Below are 24,979 nucleotides of genomic sequence, written 5' to 3' on the forward strand. Positions count from 1 at the left end.
TTCGGTCCGACTCCAGGTCCGGCTACGGGAAGCCCGGGCTGCCGCCCCGGCCAGGCCACTCCGCTTGCTGGCAGCCTCTCTCCGCGTCACAGGAACTTGGGCAGGACCCCGACGGACCGGCGCGCGGGGCTGTACCCGGAGCCACGCGGCTATGCCAGGTGGCCCCCTCCCTGCCAGTCGCTCGTCCTGCACCCGGGCCCGGCCCCCGACAACCGCACGTTGAGATGACTTTCCGAGACCTCCTCAGCGTCAGTTTCGAGGGACCACGTCCGGACAGCAGCTCCGGGGGCTCCAGCGCGGGGGGCGGCGGGGGCGGCGCTGGCGGCGCGGCAGCCTCGGAGGGCCCGGCGGTAGGTGGCGTGCCGGGGTCCGCGGGCAGCGGCGGCGTGGTGGGCGCGGGCAGCGGCGAGGACAATCAGAGCTCCACCGGGGAGCCGGGGAGCGCGGGTGCGGGCGGCGAGGTGAACGGCACGGCGGCCGTCGGGGGGCTGGTGGTGAGCGCGCAGGGCGTGGGCGTGGGCGTCTTCCTGGCAGCCTTCATCCTCACCGCCGTGGCAGGCAACCTGCTTGTCATCCTCTCGGTGGCCTGCAACCGCCACCTGCAGACGGTCACTAACTATTTCATCGTGAACCTGGCCGTGGCCGACCTGCTGCTGAGCGCCACGGTGCTGCCCTTCTCGGCCACCATGGAGGTTCTGGGCTTCTGGGCCTTCGGCCGGGCCTTCTGCGACGTGTGGGCCGCTGTGGACGTGCTGTGCTGCACGGCCTCCATCCTCAGCCTCTGCACCATCTCCGTGGACCGGTACGTGGGCGTGCGCCACTCGCTCAAGTACCCCTCCATCATGACCGAGCGCAAGGCGGCCGCCATCCTGGCGCTGCTCTGGGCCGTCGCCCTCGTGGTGTCCGTGGGGCCGCTGCTGGGCTGGAAGGAGCCGGTGCCCCCCGACGAGCGCTTCTGCGGCATCACCGAGGAGGCGGGCTACGCCGTCTTCTCCTCGCTGTGCTCCTTCTACCTGCCCATGGCGGTCATCGTGGTCATGTACTGCCGCGTGTACGTGGTCGCTCGCAGCACCACGCGCAGCCTCGAGGCGGGCGTCAAGCGTGAGCGGGGCAAGGCCTCGGAGGTGGTGCTGCGCATCCACTGTCGCGGCGCGGCCACCGGCGCCGACGGGGCGCAAGGGGTGCGCAGCGCCAAGGGCCACACCTTCCGCAGCTCGCTGTCCGTGCGCCTGCTCAAGTTCTCCCGCGAGAAGAAGGCGGCCAAGACGCTGGCCATCGTCGTGGGCGTCTTCGTGCTCTGCTGGTTCCCCTTCTTCTTCGTCCTGCCTCTCGGTGAGTGACCCCTCTCCCACCGGCCCCTGCTCCTCCTCCCCAAACCTGCGCAGGTGCCTTTCTGGCCCTCTGACGTGGGTGATCCTCCACTTGAACATGGAAGGTTGGTTCAGCAACTTCCTTGGTCTCTTACTTTGTAGGGGGAGAATAAGAGGCTCTTCACTCCTGCAGGTTTCGTTTTTCAGGCTTCTAACTTTTCTGTCTTTCCTCTCTTTGCTGCTATTACAAGCCCTGGGCTTGTTTTATCTTACCAGGATCTCAAAACGTAAAAGGTTCGTGGAAATCTGTGTGGGCATATGCCCATAGTATGGGATCACCAGTGCCCCCCCTAACTATACCCTTCTCCCAGAGGTGGGTGCACAGAGTGGGTGGTCCTGCATGTACTCATTCATTCGTGGGCAGGAAGCCCTGGCCAGTCCACAGCGTACATCAGCAGACACCAGAAGCCGCCTGCTTTCTCCCAGTACTCATTTGGTGTGAGACCTTCCCCAGCTGGTATCTCTGAGTGCCTTGGGCTCTCACTTTTGAAATCTCTTCTTGGAAGCGAGGAGGGCTGAGTGGGGGTGAGAAGGAAAGGGATGAGACAGATTATCAAATGCAAGGTTAATATTGTTAACATCATTTCCTACATTTACTGAGTCCTTCAGCTCTTCCAGGGAACCTTCCCATTTCTTTCACAAGGTGCCCTGCAGTGCTGAGATGTGGGCAGCTGTTCTCAAGAGCTTCCTCCCACCCTTTGAGGGCTTCCCTTGGAAGCTCTGGGACTGGGCCTGGTGGCTGAACCAGCACAGGGAGAAGAAGGGGAATAGCATCTCTGGGGACACATTTGCCCTGAGTCACTTCGCCATGGCTGCAACCTCAGCCGGCCCAAGCCTGGCCTCCCCTGCCTTTCCCCAGGCCTGGTTCCTTCCACCCTGTGCATTGCGCAGCCCCCAAGTCAGGAAAGAGACAATGGCCTCCTTTCTGCTCCCCTGCAAGCCCTCTCTGCACTGCAGCCACACTGACCTTTATACATTATAGATTAGATGTGTCACTCTCCTACTAAAATCCCTCAATGCTTTTCCACTGTCCTGGGAACAAAATCCAAGCTCTACCATCACCTAAGAGAGGGTGACCTTCAAATTTATTATTGTCCAAACCAAAATGGGACACTGTGAATATTTACACCGGGACTACAGCCATGAAGGGGGGCCATCCTAGACCTGTGGTCCCCCTTCCTGTAAGGGGAGGTACCAAGTGCGGGCCACCTGCCTGCTACCATCCTGGACATGCTACCCTCTCCCCTACTCACCACATGCTCCACCCCCTGGGACGCTCTCTGGGTTCCTTGCCTGAGCTTCTGCTTATCTCTGGGCCTTTACACTCACTGTCTCTCTGTCTTGACCACTCTCCACGATTTCTCCGGGCTAACTCCCCATCCTGTAAGTCTCAGCTTAAATGTTCCCTCTTCAGAGAGGCCTTCTTGGACCTGGTCTCAGTTGTGTCCTTCTCTTTATTTTCTCCCTTGAAGCACGGGGTTCTCTTCCTTCACTAGATCATTAGTCGTAATTGCATCTGTGTGTGTTGCTTGGTTTGGTGTCTGTCTTCCTCCACTGGCCCAGAAGTTCTGCAAGGGCAGGGCCCAGCATGGTACCTGGCATATGAGGCACAGAGGACCATAGACAACCTGAGTTTGAATCCCAGCTCTGCCTCTTTCTTACTAGCTGTGTAACTTCCAGCAAATCTCTTAACCCCTCCATGCCTCTGTTTCTTCATCTATAAAATAGAGATGGTGGTGATGGTCATGAAGCCCACCTATAGGGCTGTTGTGAGAATTCAAGAGTTATTATGTGTGTCTATAACTGTGGCACAGGGTGAGTGACGTGTTAGCTGTTGCTTTTGAAACAGATGCTCAATGCAGGGTAAGGAATGAATAAATCACGTAGCTGAAAATCATTCAGCCAAAGGCTGCTGCAGGGAGAGGGGCAAGGAACAGACTCTAAGCAACACACTTGGAGGAGTAGACAAGTAGCAGTCAGGAGAAAGCTGGTGTTCCTGCCCTTTAGATACCCTCTCACCCAGGATCTGGACCTCCCTAAGCCCACCACCCAGGTCTGTCCCCCACGCCCTGCTCTGGCCTTGCCCAGCTATGCCCTGCTCCTGGGTGCCCTCGATCTCCCTCTGCCCCTGTCTCCGTAGGGAGAGCTTAACCTGTGTATAGAATGCCATCTCTTTTTTTTTCCTTTTTTGCTTTTACCTTCTTTTTAAACTTTAATTACAGAATAATGTACAAATAAGGAGAAAATAATATAACAAGCATCCATGTATCCGTAATCACCCATACTGAATAGATGCTAACAGTTTGCCACATTTGCCTTCGATCCCTTTCTCTCTTTTCAAATAAATGAAACACAGCCACAACCAAATTTCCTCCTCCAGCTCTCCCTCTTTCTCTCCCTGCCTCTCCAGAGGTAAATCTGGTGTTTATCACTCCCGTACATATGTTTACACTCTTGCCACAAACATCTGTATCCATAACAATTCATAATAGTGTTTTGTGTGTGTTTAGAATTTATATGAAAGGCACCCTGCCATGCATATCATTCTTCAATTTGCCTTTTTCACGCAGCATTATGTCGCTGAGATCTACCCATGCTGGGCCATTTTAATGGCAGTGCGTTTGAGAATGGTCCAGTCTCCTGCTGAATGTTAGGTTTTTCTCATTTTCCACTGTTCCAATCAACACTGCAAAAAGCTACCATTTTTCTGAGGTCCTGGTCACATGTCTCCCTCTTCCAGGAAGTCAGCCCTAAATTTTCATGACCTTCGCCCCTTGCTGGTATGCACTGTTCTTTCTCAATCCCTGCATCTCTGCTGCTCCTCACACATGGCATGGGGACCCTGGGGAGGTGGGGGGGAGTTGTGTCCTCCTTCTTAGCGGTCTGTGCTGAGCTGCCCAGCCTCCCAGGGCACCTCTCCAAGTGCCCCAGAGCAGAACTCAGGGACGCTGGTGGAGCTGAATTGAGTGGAATCTATAAAACAGAGATGGTACAATGAGCAAACAGGCCAGAGGCCAAGCAAGGAAACGAGGAAACAGAATATTCCAATTGGCCCCAGTGGCTTAGAGGGTGGGGGCAGCAGAGACGGAGGGCAGAGCTGCTTGGGAGCAGCAGTGGCCTGCAGGCTGTGCAGGAGGGAGAGGGGGCCAAGAGACCCTGACACCCCCAGCACTGTGCCCAGGCCTGGGAGAAGGGAGGTGCCTTTGAAGAAACAGGGAACATACTGAGTAGCAACTTTTTAGGGAGAATGTAGACTCCAAGGGACTATCATATCTGATATGGAGGTGCCAGGTATGTGGTGGAGGATGTTGGAAACTTGGATAAGGGGGTCAAAAATGGGGCAGTTGCAGGAGCTGGATGTGCAGGCACCCAGAAAGAGGTTGGAGGGGGGAGAGCAGACAAGGGCTGAAGACAAAGCCCTGGGGAACACCCACTTTGAAAGAACCAGAAGGAGGTGGAGAAAGAGGCAGCAGGACAGCTGCTTAGGTGGCACCCCCTTCCTCCCAGGCACTGTCACCATGCCAGTTGTGATGAGCACCAGAGATGAGGGGACCAGATGAGAAAGAGCAAGAACCATGGGCCATGGAATTGAAGGCACCCAGTAGGGCCACCCCCTGGGGATGTCACACAGACCCAGGTGCCCCTCACTGACACCTCTACCCAATGCCTAGTGGAAGAACAGCCCCATCCCTAGCAGAGGAGGTAGCTGGTGAGCTGTCTCAACAGCAGGGGCCATCAGAAGCCTTAGGAAAGGGCTGGAGTTCCAGAGGGCGGGCTATGATGGGCTGCATCCATGAATCTGAACTGCTGTGGGTCAGGCCAGAGAGGCAGCAGGGAGAGACGACAACCCCAATGGGGTGTCCTGAACTGTGGGGACCTCTGGGGGACCCAAGTCACTGGCCAGGAGAGACTGGGACACAGACGCCAGTCACCTAAAATACTGGTGGTTCTGGAGAGGGGCTGGGGATCATCCCCCACACCTCCAGTAGCCACCCTTTTCCAGTGAGGAGCAACTGCGGGGCCTGTGTGCCCCAGAGGCAGGCAGAGGGTCCTCTCTCGAGAAGCTTAGACATCACATGTCCAATGCCACGATCCCAGGCAGCAAGGCCAGGGAAGGCAGCACTCGCTCCCCTGGGACACCCAGGGAGCTGCTGGTGCCAGAGCTGTGTGTGCACACGTGAAGCACCCTGCTCCCAGCAAGGGGCACCCACCCACTCCGCGTACTGTGCTAGTGCTCAGCTGGGCATAGCGACGGCACTTTCCAGTTTGCCCAGGACAGCCCTGCTTTGTGCCTGTTGACTGGTGTGATTACCCGCAGTGCTCCCCGTTCAGTCTCAAAGGTGTTCCATTTTGGACTGTAGAGTATATGGTCACCAGTCCTTGGGGCCCATGGTGTAGGGGCTCTAAGCAGCCCTGCCTGTGACTGTCCTTGGTGTTTTCACAATAGCACACCTCACTGTGTTTGGTTTCTGCCTGCCTGGCAAGTGCCCCCAGCTATGCCCAGAGGTGGACCTGTCTGCCAAGACCTACACAGACGCACGCACACACACAGCACATGCATACACACACACACACACACACACACACACACACACACACACACATGCACACAACAGCCCCTGTCGTTCCTAACAGCCAGACAGACTCCCGCTTCTGGCTCTCTTATATTGAGCACGTCGTCGAGCATGGCGTCTGAGTCAGGCTCCAGATGCCATCTCACACAGCAGCCCCAGAGGCTCAGAGCCCAGGGTCCCTCCCAAATGCACCTCAAGTTGTACGAGCTGTCCTGAAGCTGTGATATCATAAGTCCCAGGACAGTTCACCCAATGTCCTGGGACCCTGCTGCAGCCATCTGTGAGCTATGCCTGGGCCTCCCCCACCCACAGTACTGTCAGTCGATACTCTGTAATATTGTGCACCTCCCTGATCACCCCCAGACTTAGGTAGGTGACCCAGTGCTCCTGAAATACTCTGCATACTGTTATTACAGTGCACTGTAATTGTCAATATTCAATACATGTCATGAAGTGCGAGGGCCAAGGGAGCTGTACATTTGTGGGCATAGAAGAGTGGAGACTCAGCGGGGACCCTGTGGCTGGGAGACCTGGAATGTGCAGTCTATGAGAAGAGGGGTCAGGAGATAGGCCAGGTGCCATCAGCAGGAGCCTGGATAAATAAACCACGTATCCGTAGACTGGACTCCTGTACCACAAGGAAAAATAACATCACTGGTACACCTGACAACATGGACAAATTTCATGGACATTATCCTGGGCAGAATAAATCAGATCTGAATCAATAGCATACATACCCTATGATTCTGCATAGATGCAGTTCAAAAACAGGCGAAATTAATCATTGGTGATAAAAATCAGGATAGTGGTTCCCTGTGTGTGTGAAGTGGGGGGAGGGTGGAACTGTCTGGAAGAGAGTGCTAAGAACCCTTTGGAAGGACTGGGAATGTTTTATATCCTGACCTGGCATTGATTACATGGGTGTACACACATGAAAAGTCATCAAGCCGTCCATTTAAGATGTACGCACTCTATAAACTTGACTGCCTGTCTGTAATGCCTTAATTAGAACGAGAGAGAAGGTGGAGGGAGGTGGGAGGGAGGCTGTGAGCCCTGCTGAGAAATGGTTGTCCAGACTGAAAAGACACTTTAGCAGTCTGTGTGGATTAAGCATGTGTCTGAGACTTGGACAAGTGCTGAGGGACCCATCTCCACAGGTTCCCTGAGGTCGTACAGGGTCTGCAGATGAAGGAGGGAAATTGCAGCAGGTCCTCAGTAGTGGCACCACTGTCCCCTTGCCCAAAAGCCTGAAGAAGGGGCTGGCATTACATCTCCTGTCTGTGCCTTTGTGGCATCTGGCACACAGTAGGTGTTCAGTAAGTGTGTGCGGAGGAAGGAATCAGCAGAACCCATGGCCTCTTCATGTCCTGCCATGCCAAGGGTCTGGGTGGCAAGGCACAGCCCACCATTTATTTATTGTTTTGATTTTCTTTCATTGTGGTAAGAACACTTAACGTGAGATCTACCCTCTCAACAAATTTTTAAGTGTACACACAGTATTGTTAACTATATGCACAATGCTGTACAGTAGATCTCTAGAACTGATTCATCTTGCTGAACTGAAACTTTATGTCTGCTGATTAGCAATTCCCCACTCTCCCTCCCCCAGCCCCTGGCAACCACCATTTCACTCTTTGATTCTATGAATTTGACTATTTTAGGTACCTCATATAAGTGGCTCATGCAGTATTTGTCCTTCTGTGGCTGGCTATATCACTTAGCATAACAGCTCTCTATTACAAGTCAACCATCCGTACTAGTGATGGGCTGTGGGTGTCCCCCATTTATATGACCTAATATTTTTTTAAAGGTAACAGCTAACATTGATTGACTGATTATTATGAATAAGCAGTGAGCTAGGGTTTTGTTTTGGGGTTTTTTTTTTCATTTTTTTTAATCATGGAAACTTTCAAACACATGCGTAAGTAGAGAGAACAGTATAATGAACCTCTGTGTACCTTCGACCCAGCTTCAACCCAAGGCTGGTTCACCCAACCCCCAGCCACTTTCCCACCACTGCAGATTATTTTGAAGAATATCCAGACATCATATCACTTCATCTGTAAACTCTTCAATATATATTTCTAGAAGATAAGAACTTTTAAAAAAACAACCACAATCCATTATAACACATAAAAATAATTGCTTAATGTCAGCAAATATCTACTTAGTGTTGAAATGTTGCCAATTGCCTCATAAATTTTTATGTTTGAATCAGAATCCAAAAATGGAGCACAAGTGCTTGTGGTCCATTTGCCTGGTAGGTATCTTTAATGATAATCTCCCCATTTTTTTCCCTTTCTAGTTATTTAGTGAAGAAACCAGATCGTTTGTTCCAAAGTGTATCCCACAGTCTGGAGTTTGCATCCCCATGGTGCCATTTAACATGTCCCTCTGTTCCCTGTGTTTCCTTTAAACTGGTTGGATGAGATTTGGGTTCTATCTGGCAAGAATCTTCTCTTTTGAGGTGTCAAGATTAGTCAGGGTTCAGGTGCCTTCAGTCTGGTTCCTCCATTATAAAGTGACCCATCAGCCTTTCGCCTGCTGGTGTTAGCAGCCATTAACCATGGCCTGGACCCAGTATATCACTGGGGCTTAACATGGTGATATTCTAATTCTATCATTCCTTCTGAATTTATTCAGTAGAATTCTAAAAGGAATTCACCACTAGCTATTTAGTTGAAATAATAGAGTCTTTACAAGAAAGGCAGGAGAGATGCTCCGTTTCCTCTTTATTTGTCAGAAGAGTCAATTCTCTGGCATTCTTTCCAAGGGTGACCACAGAGGTTTTTTCAGTACCACGGTAACATCGTGACTTTTAGACATCTTTGCTGTTCTGACACATTGCAATTACAGACACCACTTTTTTTGGCTTGGCCAGTGGGCGCACTTTCAAGTTGGCTCCTAAGACCTTTGGCAGAATGTAAAGTCTTGGGGACTTCTTCACTTTCTGGTCTAATGAGATGTTTCAGGCTCAGCTTGTACTTTTTCTGCCCTGGACCTAGAATTAGCCATGTGTCTAAAGAGCCCTGGTCCCTTTTAATGGAAAATGACAATTTGGAGACCACAGTCTGGGCTCAGCTTTTCGTTGATACTAAGTTGGTCACTGATTCGGTGAACAGAGCTAGGAAATGCATTTTATTTTTTGTAAAAGAAAAATACACCACTGACGGGGATGGGCTTTTGTCCTTGGGCACAGATCATTCCTCCCCAAGTGTCCTGTCCTCTGCCTAACTCCTGCTGATATCTTTGTCCCAAACATCAAATGAACTGTTGATCACTCTGCCTCATTCATTAAGGAATTGGGGTCACAAGCTTTCTCCCCAATGCTCATCCCTTCCCTGGTCATCAGCATGACTCCACTCTACTGAGGCTGACCCACAATGACACTCTGGCCTCCAGACTACAGTGAACTTCCCCCTCTTCCCTTCCTTCTAGGGCCATGTGCCCACCTTGATCTACCTCCCCACAAATCCTCAATGAATCTCTGCCACCTGAGTCCATCTGCTCTGTTCTCCATCCTTGACTCCCGTTACACCTGCTTATTGACCCCAACCTTCCCCAAGCTTTCCCCTCCCCGCTCCTCCCTGTGTCCTGCCAGCTGATCCCATGATCCCTCACTTCATCCCCTCTGGCCATTTTTAACTTCCTCACCTCCTTCTACTCCTGCGAGCCCCAAATCCTGAATCAGGCCTTTGCTGTGTGTGGTGTGCTGATAAAGGTTTAAGAACTGGCTCTGGGCTGGGAGCTGATTTGGAGCCTCTGCCTATTTCCATGATGTAAATATTCCCACCATGGTCAATTTTAAGATACCAAAGAGGCAACGCCAGCTCACAAAATTCCTGAAAATTTAACAATCAGCTTTTGTAAGCCTATGCAAACCAGGGTCTAGCTGAGCACTTGCTGAAGAAAAATCACACTTTCCATAACGAGGCCTCTGCCTCGGGACAGGCCGCAGGGTCTCCCCAGAAGTCCTATAGGTTCTCTGCCACCTCTGACTCTCTCTCAGCCCTCTTTCCTTTCTAAGGGACCTTACTCTATCAGTTACTGCTCGGCCCTTCCTATCTTCTGCCTCTCCTCTGCCCACACACAGAGCTTTAGGCCTGTCCAGAGCTTTCTTAAAGATTCTTCTCCCTCACCCCAATGGCCCCCTTTGCCCTCACCCTCTCCCCACCCTCTCACTGTGATTCTTCCTCCCTTTCACCTATTTGCACAGAGTCCTTGCTCCTTACTTCTGAAAAGAATATTCTGATATTAATCTTGACCAGAGTGCCCTTCTCCACCTGCTATCACGTGGCATCCCTGCTTAGGTGGCTCCTGCCATCCTCACCCCACCCCCAGCTAAGGCATGGTCACCAGTGGCTACCAGATCCCCACACTTGGGGCTCTTCGAAGTCCTGCTTCCATTCAGCCCCTGTACATCCATTTGCCCATCTCTCCTTGCCTTATGATCCCTGATATCTCTCTTTCCCATTCCCTTCCTACCTGGCTGTTTCTTCTGTCTTCCTAAGAAACCCCTCTTACCCTGAGATGCATGTTTTGAGACAAGCCATCCTAAGCTCCAGGCCCAAATTCCAGCTGCTGAGGTCCCACCAGCCCCTCAGGCCGCCTGCATTTGTTTCCTATTGCTGCTGTAACAAATTGCCATAAACTTAGTTGCTGAAAACTATTTACTATCATACATTTCTGGAGTTCAGAAGACCTAAAATCAAAGTCTTGGAGGAGCTGTGTTCCCTTCTTCAGGCCCTAGCAGAGAATCCTTGCCTCTGCCAACTTCTGGAGGCCACTGTGTTTGTTGGCTCGTGGCCCTTTCTTTCCTCCCTCCAGCTGGGACATCGCTCTGACCTCTGCTTCTATCTCCTTCTCTGACTGTGAACCCCCTGCTTCTCTCTTTCCCTTCTGAGGACCCTTTGTGTCCACCTGGATACTCCAGGATAATCTCCCCATCTCAAGATCCTAACTTAATGGATCCATGGCAAAAGGGACATGGGAGGTGACATTCACAGGTCTGGACATTGGGGGGGCCATTATTCCATCTGTCACACTCCCACTCCCCAGCCACACTGTTTTCTTTTCCGGGGCTCACCTTTCTGCTCCCCATGACTAATGTGCCACTCCCCACTTCCACCTCATCTCAGCAGATGGCATCTCTATGCATCATCTGGGGTCCAAGCCAGGGACTTGAACTTCAGCCTCAACTCCTCCCTTCCTCAACTCCCTGGTCAGTCTCTCAGACCTCCCGACCATCTCTTCAGTCTGTTTCAGTTTTTCCATCCATAACCAGTTAATTTATCAACAAACATGTACGAGGGTACTTCAAAAAGTTCATGGAAATATTCATATTATCTTTAAATTCTATTTTTCCATGATTTTTAAAGTATTCTTGTATGTCCTATGTACCAGGCATTGTTCAAACCTTCTTATTCTCCTAGCAGTCCTACGAGGTGAATACAATTAGCTGCCCCATTTTATGGATGAGAAAACTGAGGCACAGAGAGGTTAAGTAAAATGACTAGAACCCCCCAGCTCGTAAGTGTCAGATCTGGAATTGGAAGCCTAGCACTTTAGTTCCAGAGTCCTTATTACTTCTTGCCTGGGTCAGAGATCAGGCAGATGCCAGGGTTAAGGGTCAGTTGGCAACCACATTTTCAGCTTTAAATCTCACTGAGCCCCTCAGCCCCTTCCCACATTCCCCAGGCTAATTGCTGTGCTCTCTTCTGTCCTGGATGCTGGCCATGAGGGGATCCTGAGCACTGCCATGGGACACGGCCACTTCCTGTATAGCCTGATCCTCTCACAGGCCCCAGCAGACCCCCAGAGTCCTCGAGCCCACTTCTCAAGGGGAAGTCTCTGAGTTCCCGAGCTCCTCTCTGGCCCCGCCTGAGCCCTGCCCCACCGTGCACTCTGTGAATGCTGGAGGGCTCGCCTTCTCTCACTTTGCAGTGGTGACCCAGAACAGGGTCCTGGGCCCCTGAGAGCCAGCATGGGACCTGGCAGATAGTGACCCTGCAGCTCAGTGCTGGGACTCTGGAGAGAGTGGTCACTGCCTGGGGCATTCTCTCCTCTGGCATGAGTGCTGTTCTGCTCAGACCCATGAGCCCTGTGTCGCTGTGGCCCCAGAGCCAAGAGGCGCATGCTTGGATCAGGGTCCAGTTTGGCTGAGCTTGAGGGCTATTGGCAGAACTGCAGCCTTGGTCACTGAGAGCTTGGGGTGCAGCCATTGCAAAGCCACAGATCAGGAAATGAGTGGATTAGAAGTGACAACAAAGGAGAAAGAAGGGGGGGGAAGAGGGAAGATGGAAAGAACGAGAAGGGAGAGGAGGAGAAAGAAAAGAATTGAAGGGAAGTGGGCAGTGCCCAGTGTGGGCCCGGAGGTGGGACAGGTTTGTGACTTATCTCCCTCCAGGAGCTGCCCCTCCCTCTCCCACCCTTGCAGCCGCAGTTGTGTGTCCTGGGCCAGACCAATAGCTCTTTGCCAACCCCAGGAAGCCCAAGGATCCTGAGGTGAACATGGGGGCACAGAAGGACTTCTGACCTATTCCTGGTCCATCTCAAGTGAGAGGACCCTGCCTGTTACCTCTCGCCATGGAAAGTGGCAGTGCTAGGAATTTGAGAGACTTGGCTTGGCACGGTTGGCCCCACTGTGCCCTCAACTCACCCCTCCATGTTTCTCACAATCCACCTGAGATCTGGACCCTGTCAAGGTCACCTCTTCCTGACAGCCTTCCATGATTGTTTCCACTTTAAAATGACCTTATCTCTTACCCTTCTCTGCCTCCCCTTCTCTGCTCCAGCCATTCTGATTTCTTGGGTGTCCTTCCAACTTGTCAGGCACCTGCTGCCTCAGGGCCTTTGCACATGCCCTTTCCTTGACCTGGAATTTTCTTTCCTCAGGCAGATGCATAGCTCACTCCTCCACAGGGTCTTCAGGCCTTTGCTCAAGTGTGCCTCTCACTAATAGGTTAGTGAGTCTTGTCTGACCCTTTACAATATAGCAAAGAGGTCTACCAGGGGCAGCAATCCCAGCCTTTCCTGGGGAAGGTGCTATTGAGCTCCAGAGTCAGAGCCACTGAGTGAGCAGCTGAGAGAGGAGTCTGTGGTTGGGGATTCCTTCTTTCCTAGCCCTGCTGACAGGAGGAGACCTGAATATCTAGAAGGACAGGGTATTTTTAACCTCTCTCTATCTTTCTGGGCAGAGGGAATGGCTTACTGTGGATAGAAAAGTCACTAGTGTGAAGGGGGCAGAAAATGGGGGTGGTCTGCGTGCAGCCTTATGTTTCATGGCCAGCTACAAGTCCTGAACAAGGCTGGCTGTGAACTCCGATGATCTGCCAAAAACAAGTTCCCTTCTGGTGATGCCAGAAGAGTGCTGTTAATCACACAGTCCACCCCTTGGCTTTAGAGCTGTCTGTCCTCAGCAGGGCTTGGCCAGTTTGTTCAGCTGCAGCCACATCCCTCCTGTCTTAACCAGCACCTCAGTGCTCCTCCTGGGCCTGACCATCCCTGTTCCTTAAGAGAAGGGACTGGCCTTTGATAATCCAGGCTGCAAATAACACCCCTGCCTCAGTTTCCCCAATAATACATGCCAGCCTGGTGGAGACTCACCACACAGAGAACTAGGACAAAGAGCAGAGAGAAGCAGGCAGGCGCTGTGTTTATGGTCGTCTCCTGGCTGCGCCCTCAGCACCTCTCCTCGTAGGTGGTAAATGCAGCCACCCCTACCCCACCCCACTCCAAGCCACCTGTTGAAGGGGAGGAATGGACATCAGCGTGCACACTCATGCCCCGCCTTTCCCAGCCGAAAAGGAGGATGGCAACCAAGGACTAATCCCTAGACCCGAGTTTTGGGACCCAGCAAAAGACTGTAAAGATAGTCCATGCCCTTGACAAAGGGTATCTTGCATCAGGTTCCCTACAAGCAGAGCCAGAGGTGGGGTTTCTTCCACAAGGGGTTTATTGAGGGAGGGCTCTCAGGAAACAGCTGGGGGGCAGGGGGACCAGGATGGGGCAGGGAAGAGCTAAACCCAGGATGTGGTCTCAGACAAAGTCTGGCCTCAGCCTGACCTCACGCTGCTCCCTGGAGCAAGAACAGCATCCCAGAGTTGCACCACGTTGAGGCAGGGGGCCGGCCGTTTCTATCCCCGCACCAGTCCATCATCAGCTGCAGAATGCCCCTTGGGGAGCGGGTGTCATTGCCCCAGGTGAAGCAGCTCCCATGGGCTGAGGGCAGTTCTCCAAGAAAAGGGACAACTGTGGGCCTTTGGCAGCCAGCTCTCACAGCAGCTGGGGGCTGGGGCCCTGGGTTCAAGCACCGACTTCAAGCCTGAAAGGTAAATTTTGAGCAAAATCTGGAAGGAGGTAATGGAGATGACCAAGCAGCTCTCTGGGGCTCCTGCCAGGAGCCTGGGGTCTCTCTGACACTGTCTCCTGCAAGCGGGCAACAGCCCCCCTTGTGAGTGCCACAGGGCACCATTGAGACCACACAGAAGGCCAGTGGATGGCACATAGCCTGGTGTGAGCAGAATGAAGAGTGCTCTGGGCACACACTCCACAAACCGCTACTGCCTGCCTAGGCCCCAGCAGGGTGGGGTTAGCCACAGAAGAGCCCTGGGAGAAGGTGGTTCTAGACTGACTCTGAAAGGGAGAGACCCACAGTGGACAGGAGAGGAGGGTCAGACTCCTGGCCAGACCAGCTGTGGGAAAGCCCAAGGTGGGCAAAGCCACGCAGCTCATGGGACAGCTGCCAGAAGGAACAGAGCCGGTGGCTGTAGCTCCTGACCCCAGGGCCCCTGGAAGACCAAGAGCTCTAGGGCTAACCAACTCAGGAGCATATCCTGACCCTACCACCTGCCCTCTGGAGGTAACTAGAATCTTATGCAAAGTGGGATGTCATGAAGATTCCATGGGAAGTGCATAAAGGGCCCAGCGTGGGGCCTAGGAGGTACCGATTCTTGGAACACCCCCCACTCTTTGCCTTCCTACTCCCATTAGAGGCCACCTGTCCAAAGTCCACTCACTCCTTCATTCGACAAATATTTTAGAGACCCTGCCCTGGGTCAGGCACTGTGCTAGAGGCTGGGATACAAAAAATTAATCCCATCCCTGCCTTCCAGAAACATAGAGTCTCATGGAGTAGACAGATCAGTAACACATTAAAGTGTAGGCATGCTTCAGAGGGCGCCTAGGCCAGGTTTGGTGGGGGACATGCCTGACCTGAGGCTGGAGGGGGGAAGGATGGAGCAGAAAGCTTCTGGGAGTGGCAGGGTCTGGGCAGAAAGGCAGAGGGGCCCGTCCATGTGGGAAGACCTGCTGGGGGCTCAGTGTGGCTGAATTCGGAGAAGGCAAGATGAAGACAGCACCAGGAAGCTGCACTTATTCCTCAGAGCAGCGCTGGGAGCCCCTGATGGTTTTCAAAAGGGAAAGGAGAGAAGCCAGTTTTTTATGAAGAGCCTCCCAGCAGCTGTGTGCAGAGTTGACAGGACAGCGTGGAGGCCATCAGAGGCTGCCACAGCTATTTAAGCAAACTGAGATGACAGCCCAAGCAAGGTGAAGAGAGGGAGTCACTAGAAAGGAAGTTGAACACACCAGCTATGGTGACCAGTGTGAGTGCAGGATAGAGAAGAGGGGCTCATTCAACAAACTCAGCAAGTGCTGAGCACCTGCTGTGTGCTCAGTGGGCTCTCAGTGCAGTGCTGAGCAAAACAGACCCAAGTGCTGCCGTAGAGACATTCACTGCAGGGAGAAAGGCAAGGGACAAAATAAGTGACTCAAACTGGATGGTAGAGGACGATAAATGTCACAGTGCACAATAGAGCCAGCTGAGGGGGTGGGGAGCATGGGGGTGGGGAACATTGTAATTTTAAACACAAAGGCTAAGTTCACTGCAGAGGTACGGGTATGAGCCACGTGGTTATCAGGGAAGAAGATTCTGGGGGAAAGCAAGTGCCAAGGCCTGAAGTAGGTGTGTTTCTGGTGTGTCCCAGAAGCAACAAGAGGGCAGTGTGACTGGAGCAGAGTTTGGGGGGAAGAGGAAGTTTTGGGGGATACACATGGGGTTTGTGGGTCATAGGCTCTTACTGTGAGGGGGCAGAGACACTGCTGGAGGCCTTTGAACAGAGGAGTGACATGATCAGTTCATTTGTTTGTTTTTAAGTCATTCTAACTGCCAGGTTGAGAAAAGATTGCTGGGGACAGGGGAGCAAGTGAGAGACCAGTAAGGAGGTGAGAGGCGATGGTGTCTCAGGCAGGGTGGGAGGGAACATGGAGGGGGTGGCAGCTGAGTTCTAACTGTGTCTTCTTCCTCTCTGTCCTCAGTCCCTCCACTTCATCCACACTAGCCTCGTCATTATTCTGCATGCATATCAGGGCCACCTCAGGGCCTTTGCACATGCTGTTCCCTCTGCCTGGAATACGCTTCTCCCAGAAATCTGCATGCCTCTGTTCATTCACTTCATTCTGCTCTTTACTCATATGTCACATTCTCAGCAGGCCTTTCCTGGCCACCTTATCCAAAATGTATACCATCACATCCAGCCACATATCACACACACACACACATACACATCCATCTCTCCTATCTTCCTTCCTGGTTTTATTTTCTTCTCCTTAGCATGTTTCACTCTCTGATACCTTTACATTTTCCTTGCTTTTCCTATGTGTTGCCTGTCTTCTCTAATGAAATGCAAGCTTCATCAGGATAAGTGTGAGATGCCAGTAGACACTCAAGTGGAGATGCATGGGAGGCAGCCAGATCTGTGGGTCTGGAATTAGGGAGAACGGTCTGAGCTGGAGGTAGAAATGTGAACATTGTCACCCTAGAGTCAGTATTAAAAACCCTAAGCCTGGATGACAGTCCTAGGAGAATGCAGAGAGAAGAGACTGCCAGACAACAAGGGCACTCCTACAGTTAGCAGCACCGGAAACTGACAAAGAGTAGGAAAAATCAAGAGATCGGCATCCTGGAGGCCATGGAGGAGAAGAGAGGCACCTAGGAGGAGGACAGTAGTGTCCACAGGCTGGGGCCTGGGCAGGGTGGGGCACATGGGCACAGCAGCAGAGTGATGAGTAGCGCAGGTAGGGAAGAGGAGACAGCAAGTGTGGACTGGAAAGGGTGGCAAGACCAAAGTCATGGCCAGAGAGCTAGCAGAGAGGCAGCAGCTGTGACCGAGGCAAGCTCACGATGACTCAGATCAAGGGCTGCACAACACTCACCTTGGGTGGGAGGAGACCCTTCTTTATTTCCAAAGAGGAGAAGAGGTGAGGAAGGTGTGGGTGAGTGGCCAGCTTCTATGGCCTGTGTTTTCAGGAGGTGAGATCAACTGCTCCAGAACAGGAGAAGAGGCCGGCTGCAAGGCTTGCAGAGAAGAGAGAAGGGAGAGAGTTGGCAGAGTGTGGGAGCCGAGATCACTGGAAACACAGGACACGGAGCTGAAGTCAGAGACCCTAAGCATATTCGAGGAATGGTTAAATTGCTCCAGAGTTAGGATCTGGTTGCATGAGTCCAACCTAAATCCAGAAGGATGTGGATGTGGGAGGATGGAGAAGAGAACAGTTGAGGTGCTGGTGAGCAGGAGTCTCAGCTAGGCTGAGAAGGAGACAAACAGGAGATGACAGGAGGGATCCAAGGAGCTGGCATGTCAAAGTACAGGTGAGGAAGAGAGAGAGGATGGGAGTCGCAGTCAGCAGTGGATGATGGGTTTTAAGTGAAGAAATTAAATGCTCAGGCTTAAAAGGATGTCCCCCCGCCCCCCAGCTGCTATGTAGAGAACAGGCCAGGAGGGCACAAGGTCAGGAGCAGGGAGACCACTTAGAAGGCACTGCCAGTAGACAATGATGGTAGCTTGGACCAAGGTGGTAACAAGGAGGTGGTGCAAAGTCAGGGAGACTTGGGAGCCAACAGGAGTTGATGATGAATGAGATGCAGGGTATAAAACAAAGAGTCTAAGAATGTATCAAGCACCTACCATGTGCATATGTGTGTATGGTGAGGGGAACTTAGCCTTTAAAGGTGAAATAGACAGGAAACTGATCATTACCTACTGTGCTCTTGGCACTTAGAAGTGAGTGTGATGTACTGATAGCGGGATGGGAGTGCAAATAACTCTGCTGGGTCAGGAGGGAATGGCGCAAGGAAGGCTTCCAGGAGGAGGTACCACTGGAAATGGCACTACAAAGTATAGAGGAAGGGCATTCCAGGAAGATCATGTGCAAAAGCCCACAGGCAAGACTGGGGAGCTTGTCATGGCCAAAGCTCAGCGAGAGGTCATTGTGGCCCTTGGCTATTGTACTTGAAGACAGAAGTAAGACTGCAGAGAGATGCTGGAGCCATAAGAGAGCAAGGGGGTGATGCTGGGTACCTGGATGGAGAGGTGGGAGGCTAAGGGAAGGCATCCCATGAGGGTCTCCTTTTTAAGGACAACTGCTAAGATGAGTTAGCACAGCTGGACTTCTCGCCTGCAAGAAAGGCTGTAGACAGTGTAGAGAGTGAGAGAGGGAGCCCTCTGGGAAAGAAAAGTAGACTGCCTGGGTACTGAGAGAGAGTTCTCTTGGCCCCATCAAGGCTTTCCTGTGGCTGGGATATAAGGGCTGGCAAAGGTGTGTTCTGGCAGCTGGGGACAGATGAGGAGGCAAGACAGGAGAGGCAACTGGTTGACCCAAGTAGCTGTCATAACTCAAGAGTGGCTCAGGGAGCAGAAAGCTGGTAGTGACTGTGAAGGGGTTTGTCCACTGATGCCCCCACAGCAGGACAGCATTACAGGGACAAAGCTCATGAGGCAGGTGCCCATCCTCAGGGGTGTGGGAGCAGTTCCCCATTCCACACTCATGGCATGCAATGGGGAAGGAAATTCCCACGACCCCCTCTGACTCCCAGAGATCCCAGCTGTGGTCCACTGAGAGAATGTTGAGGGGGCGCTGCAGGGAGGTGTAGGCGGCAGACTGCAGCACTGTGGGCACAGGTGGGTGTGAGACTCAAACCTGCCATCTGTGAGGAACAGAGGAAACATCTCTTAGGAGCTGCCGCCTGTGGAGTCTGGAGCCCAAGGCACAGGCATCTGTATTTTCTGTGCAAGATGTCTGCGCACGGTGGGAAGAGAGCAAATAAAACAACATTGTAGAACATACTGTCAGTGCCCACCCATCTCCCCTAGACCTTCAGTGCACATGGGCCAACTTCCACCCGAGCAGGTGCCTGCATTTCTTTGCCCAGGGGCTTTCTCTGCCCACCAAAATCTTTGTTGCCCACCCTTGTAGCAGGCAGCAAGTGCAGAAAATTAACACCTGGAGAGAGCCCCCAGAGGATTAAGCTCCCCCACAGTGGTAACTAACTTGATAACACACTTTTACTGGCTTCCTTCTCTTCCCTGTCTCTTTTTTCCCCACTCCACTCCCGGTGTTTCATTTAGCCCCCAAATTAACAACTTGAATTTGAATTCCTGTCTCAGAGTCTGCTTTTGGCTTAGACAAAACTTCAGCAGGATACAGTGGGAAAATCTTGGGGCCAAAAGACTGAGTTTACATTCCAGCTCCTTCGTGTTTAAGGAGTTCCCAGCTCACAACAAACTTCCATACAGGCTGGTTGAGCATAAATTGGAATATTAATGTTTACAACAAGACCCAGGCCATACTGCAATATGCCATGTTGCCCCCAATCCAAATAAAAACCATGCTGATAACAATCCTCTTTGGCCGGCTTCAGGCTCACCACTGAAAGCATAGCCCACTGATTTGTCATCCTGGGCTAAATATAAAAGAATTGTAGCCTGAGTCAGAAAGTTATTTTCAACATTCTCTTACTTTGCAGCCATTGAGGGATGCTGTTCTTGAGGGCCACCTTCTTGGGGATTGAGGTCAACCCTGGTGGTCCCCACATTCCAGGCACTGCCCAACCCCTCTCCCAGGGAAAATCGTTTCCTCAAACCACCTGACTGATGCTCCAGGCGCCCCCAAACCCACCAGGTCTCAGCTACTGTTCCTGGCCACTCTCCAGAGTAGTAACAGGGTCCCTTCCCAGGGCTGAGGTCTCCTCTCTCAAAAGCCACAGAAACAGAGAGAGCGGCGAGCAAACAGACATCAGTATTTATTAAGAGCCTTCTGAGTGCTGGGCCCTGAAAGTTATGAATCTTCACAAAATATCTCTCAGAGAAATATTGTCTCTATTTCACAGACAAGGAAATCGAGATTTAGGTGGCAAATAACTTGCTCAGGGCTATGTGACCAAGGTTTGAAAAGCCTGTGCTGCGGGATGCTGTGGCACCAGGAGCCATTTCTCTGTGGTGGGAGGTGGGTGATATGCAAGGGCCCAGGTCAAAGGCATGGTGCGGGGGGAGGCATGGTGCCTCTGCCTCTCAGTAGGGGACTCTTGTTTCTTTGGGGGCAAGGAAAAGAGAGAGAAGTTCTCATAACTTGTCAGGGACCCTCACTCCTGGTCTGCTTGGTCTCACAGGCACCTGTAGCCTCTGTCCAGGATGGAACACCTCCAGCCCCCTACTCCCCCACACACACCCCCACTGCTGCTGAGGGTGAATGACTTTGAGATAGTGGTCTCTGCTTTTTGGATTGTGCCTTTGCATTTAGTTGCTTGCCTTTCCAGGGACACGGCCTCCATGGGGCAGGGGGTGGGGGGAGATGTCAGGGGAGAGGTTTGTAGGAAGGAGGGTCTTCTCTGCACAGCTCAGATCTCCACCCCTACCTGCCTGGTTCTGTACTCCCTCAAAGTCATCCCAGAAGCCTTCCCTGACCGCATCCAATGGGACAACCCCACAGTCTTGCATTCCAACAGCCCATCAGCATTGTGTTGACTGTGGCTTAACGCTGGGCCCTATCTCTCACCTGCTTAAAAATATCCATGGCTCCTAACTACCCACAAAATAAAAGCTGAACTTCCTTGCATTTAAGGGCCTACGCCATCTGTTCCAAGTGAAGTTTTCAGAGTTTATCCTGCAAGATATTCGCAGGTCCCAAACTTGTTATCCTCTGGCTCACCCGTCCCTTCCACCTGTATACCCTCTGCCCCTCCTCATCCCAGCTGATCTTTGTCCATCCTCTGAGACTCCTCAAAGCTGTTGCTGAGCCTGTGTCCCCCACACTACATACACGTACTGAGCACCACCCACCTGCATTTCAATGATATTCTCTTCACATTGCTACTTGGGGAGCAAGGGCCATGTTTAATCCCTCCTGACGTGTGTGAGCCCAGCACAGTGCCTGGCATGGGGCTAGGCTTGGTCAACATTTAATTCTGGGGTTCTTACCCCTTTTTGTGCTAGGCACTACTTAGGCACCTGGTGAAGCCTATGGATCCCTACTGAGAGTCATGATTTCAAAAGCATAAAACAAAATACAAAGGCTTGCAAATAAAACTGATTTTACTGAAAAAGTTGTCAAAATATTTTTACATGATATTTGTGGCAGTAATGTGCTTCTAAATTCAGGCATTAAATAACAATATCTAGTGGTGCATTGTAATGTCTGTCATTTCTAGTGAGGAGCATAGAGAAGTTTTTTGGGTTTTGTTTTTGTTTTTGTTTTTTTGGCAGCCGGCTGGTACAGGGATACAGAGAATATTTCAAAGCATCTGCAACGACTGAATGTAATAGGAAAATACCTGTGGGGAATTGCTATACTAGTTTGAATCATATGAAACTGCCGATATTGCACCAGTTTTGAGCTACAAAAACAGCTAACTTCACGTGATTTTGTCTAACTCTACTCTGGTTTGTTGCCTACACTCATTGAAGGAAATGTTCAATTTCAGGTAGAGGTGAATAAAAACGAAGATTATTACTTTTCGCCATCCAATCATGGACCTCCTGAATTACATCAGAGATCCCTTTGGGGAAGGTCCCTGGAGAGCTCCTAGCGGATGACTCAGCCAGGACTCCTGAAGGGTACAGAGAGTTCCCCCGCCCCCTTTGTGCCCAGAGCCTGCCTGGGCGTCCTCCCCCTCCGCAGGCAGCTAACCCGTGGGTCTGTTCCCTACAGGCTCCCTGTTCCCGCAGCTGAAGCCATCGGAGGGCGTCTTCAAGGTTATCTTCTGGCTCGGCTACTTCAACAGCTGCGTGAACCCGCTCATTTACCCCTGCTCCAGCCGCGAGTTCAAGCGCGCCTTCCTCCGCCTCCTGCGCTGCCAGTGCCGTCGTCGCCGGCGCCGTCGCCCCCTCTGGCGCGTCTACGGCCACCACTGGCGGGCCTCCAGCGGCCCGCGCCTCGATTGCGCCCCGAGCCCGGGCGCCGCGCCCCCCGGGGCCCCGCTGGCCCTCACCGAGCCCCCAGCCTCCGACTCCCCGGGCACGTCCGAGGCGCAGGCTCCGGTCGTCGGCCGTCGAAAGCCGCCCTCCGCCTTCCGCGATTGGAGGCTGTTCGGGCCGTTCCGCAGACCCACCACCCAGCTGCGCGCCAAGGTCTCCAGCCTGTCGCACAAGATCCGCGCCGGAGGCGCGCAACGCGCAGAGGCAGCGTGCGCCCTGCGCTCAGAGGTGGAGGCCGTGTCCCTAAGGGTGCCCCATGATGTGGCCGAGGGCGCCACCTGCCAGGACTACGACTTGGCGGACTACGGCAACCTTCGGGAGACTGATATTTAAGGACCCTGAAGCCGGGGAGTGTGCTGGGGGCGGGCAAATGGGGGTAGGGAGGGAGGCTGGCTTTGTTCAAGAGGCGATTGTGGATGAGGGACCTGGAAACTGGTGAGGGGGGCTGCTCTGGGTCCTCTCTGAGGAACTGGGGCGAAGCTTGGGGCTGGAGCCCCGGAAGGGTGGAAAGTGATAGGGCCCCTTCCTGGACGCGGGTGCCCAGAGCTCTTAAGACGGAAGGGCTATGCACTCCATGGAACGATTTGCTCCTGATCCCTGTGTGAGAAACGCTGCGCCATCCGCCATGCCCTGAACGCTGGGTAGACAGCCCCAAGTATGACCAGGAAGGTCTGCCCCTCCTCTTCTGGAGGGAGAGGCTCAGAGTCCTTGCCTGCCTGCCCCCAGTGCCTCCCCTAGGGAAAAGACAGTGGGGCCAAGCCTCCTCCTCAATGGACACAATTTCTTCTCATTACTGCCGGCTGGAGGAACCCAGTGGACCTGCCACCACCACCCACAAGTTTTGGTGGCAGATTGGATGGCCGTCATACAAGCCTGTTGTATTCACCCCAGGGCCCACTGCCCCCTACCCAGGCTCCTCCATGCACACCCCTCACCTGGCCCTGCCCCTCATTACTTCCCCTCAAGGGCCTTACTGTTTACACTCTGTACATAGCTCATCGTGCCTGTGCCCATCACTTCTTGCTGGGATTCCTAGCCACCGACTGGGGAAAGCTTTATTTGTCATTTTGAGACATATTTATTGGTAATAGTACTTCTATTTTATCCAAACTGTGCAAACTGTCCCTCTTTAGCTTATAACCCATAAAGAACTTTTCTTTTCTTTTTTTTTTTCTAAAAATCCTTCAAGTACTAAAGACCCACAACCGGATAAATGGGGTATTTACCATTCCAGTTTCAACTTAACTGTCTCTTTAACTGATGGCTGCTGTCCTTTGGGACTTTTAGCATGACCAAAGGACTTGGGGGTTTTGTTAGCTTTTAAAATTTACATGCTTAGTCTTGGGAACCAACTAGTAATCATAAGTACAAATTTTTCCTTTGTCAGTCTCCCCAGATGCATCCGTGATGCTCTGAGAGCCTCAGTGAGGAAGGCAGCCATCAGTTAATTGAGAATAACATTATTTTACGTGAAAAAATGCACAAGCCCTAGAAGGCAGATGTACATGGCTAGTAAGAGAACCTATACCTAGTAACATGTTTGTTAGCTTTGAGTAAAATCTCATATTCCAGCTTGTCATACTCCCACAGGATTGCAGGCAGTTTGGTCTTCAGCTTAGTAATATCAACCACATACTTGTATATCCAACCAACATGGGAGTGATGACTGTGGCTCTCAGGCCTTGGAAGGGGAGCTGGTTGACAATACCCTGAAGGACTGGGGGTGTTCTGAAGCTGGAAGAGCCAGCTGCTGGGGCCAACATGGACCAGTACCGCGGGCCAAAAGTTTTCATCGTGTACTACGGAAGTAGGCTGTTTGAAAGGTAGCCACAACTTCAGGCCTCTCACTCCAGTGTTACAAAAGACAGCCAGTGTCAGGGCTAAAAGCTGCCATTTCATACCATGGGTCTACAACAGCTTCTAAGCTTTCAGGCCTGGCCTCCCTCCAAGGCACAAGAAGGGCCGCTTATGGTGGGTTCTGGGAGCATGTTCCATACCTCAAGGAGAGCCCCATTTTGCAACCCATTGGTCGCCCTAAAGCTGGGGACACAGGGTAAAGTCCTCACTGTCTCCCCACAGAGGTAGGGGCTGTTTGTCAAATCAGGGATCAGTGAGGGGGTAAATCCCATTGTCAAAGGATTGAACGTTGGCCTCCTGGGGCTGGAGTAAGCCAGACCTGTTTCAACATCAGGCTTGGGTTACAGGAGGGTGTCTGAGCAGGGTGAATGTTGGCTCCACATGGCAGGGCAGTTGAGCCCACAGAAAGTCAAGAGTGAGAGCAACAGGGGAAGTGGGAAAGGAGACTTTGTTAGGAGGATTTGGGGGTGGGGGCCTCTCTGCCCTGGATAACCCAGTAGAAGTGGAGGTAGGAGGGGCCAGCAGCTTGCCCAATATTTGCTTTAGGCACAGTGATCAATCTGCAAAATATGTCTGATGCTCAAGCCTCAGTCCTGTCTCCTGGGCACAGGGGCCCTCTGCACACAGCTGCCTCCAGCTGCACCACCCACACCAGGTACTGAGCCTACAGGAGGTGCAGGAGGGCTGCCGAGCACCCAGAGAGGCCATGCCACAGCAGGGGCATCCACGGACCTTATTCTAATCATCAAAAAAGCACTGTGCTGCTGCCCTTGGTCTTGGGATATGGCAAAGGGTCATAGAGTGGCCAAGAGGAATGGAGGGAATAGCAACGGCCCTTCTGGAGGGGAGCGGTTTCCGAGTGGCTTTGGGAACATCTGGAAGAAGTGCATTCACTGCACCATTTCCTGGGTCCTCAGGTGCCTCAGCCCTC

At 52.4% G+C, this 24,979-nt stretch overlaps 1 protein-coding gene across 1 annotated transcript; it reads left to right on the plus strand.

Annotated features, from left to right (window-relative positions):
- The first annotated feature begins 224 nt into the window (after positions 1 to 224).
- Positions 225 to 22,524, plus strand: ADRA1D (adrenoceptor alpha 1D). Its single transcript, XM_063076358.1, has 2 exons — positions 225 to 1,332; positions 21,926 to 22,524. Exons 1-2 carry the CDS (start codon positions 225 to 227, stop codon positions 22,522 to 22,524), a joined length of 1,707 nt encoding a protein of 568 aa, XP_062932428.1.
- Positions 22,525 to 24,979: the final 2,455 nt, after the last annotated feature.

Source organism: Cynocephalus volans, chromosome 1, assembly GCF_027409185.1.
Source record: "Cynocephalus volans isolate mCynVol1 chromosome 1, mCynVol1.pri, whole genome shotgun sequence".
Classification (NCBI taxonomy): domain Eukaryota; kingdom Metazoa; phylum Chordata; class Mammalia; order Dermoptera; family Cynocephalidae; genus Cynocephalus; species Cynocephalus volans.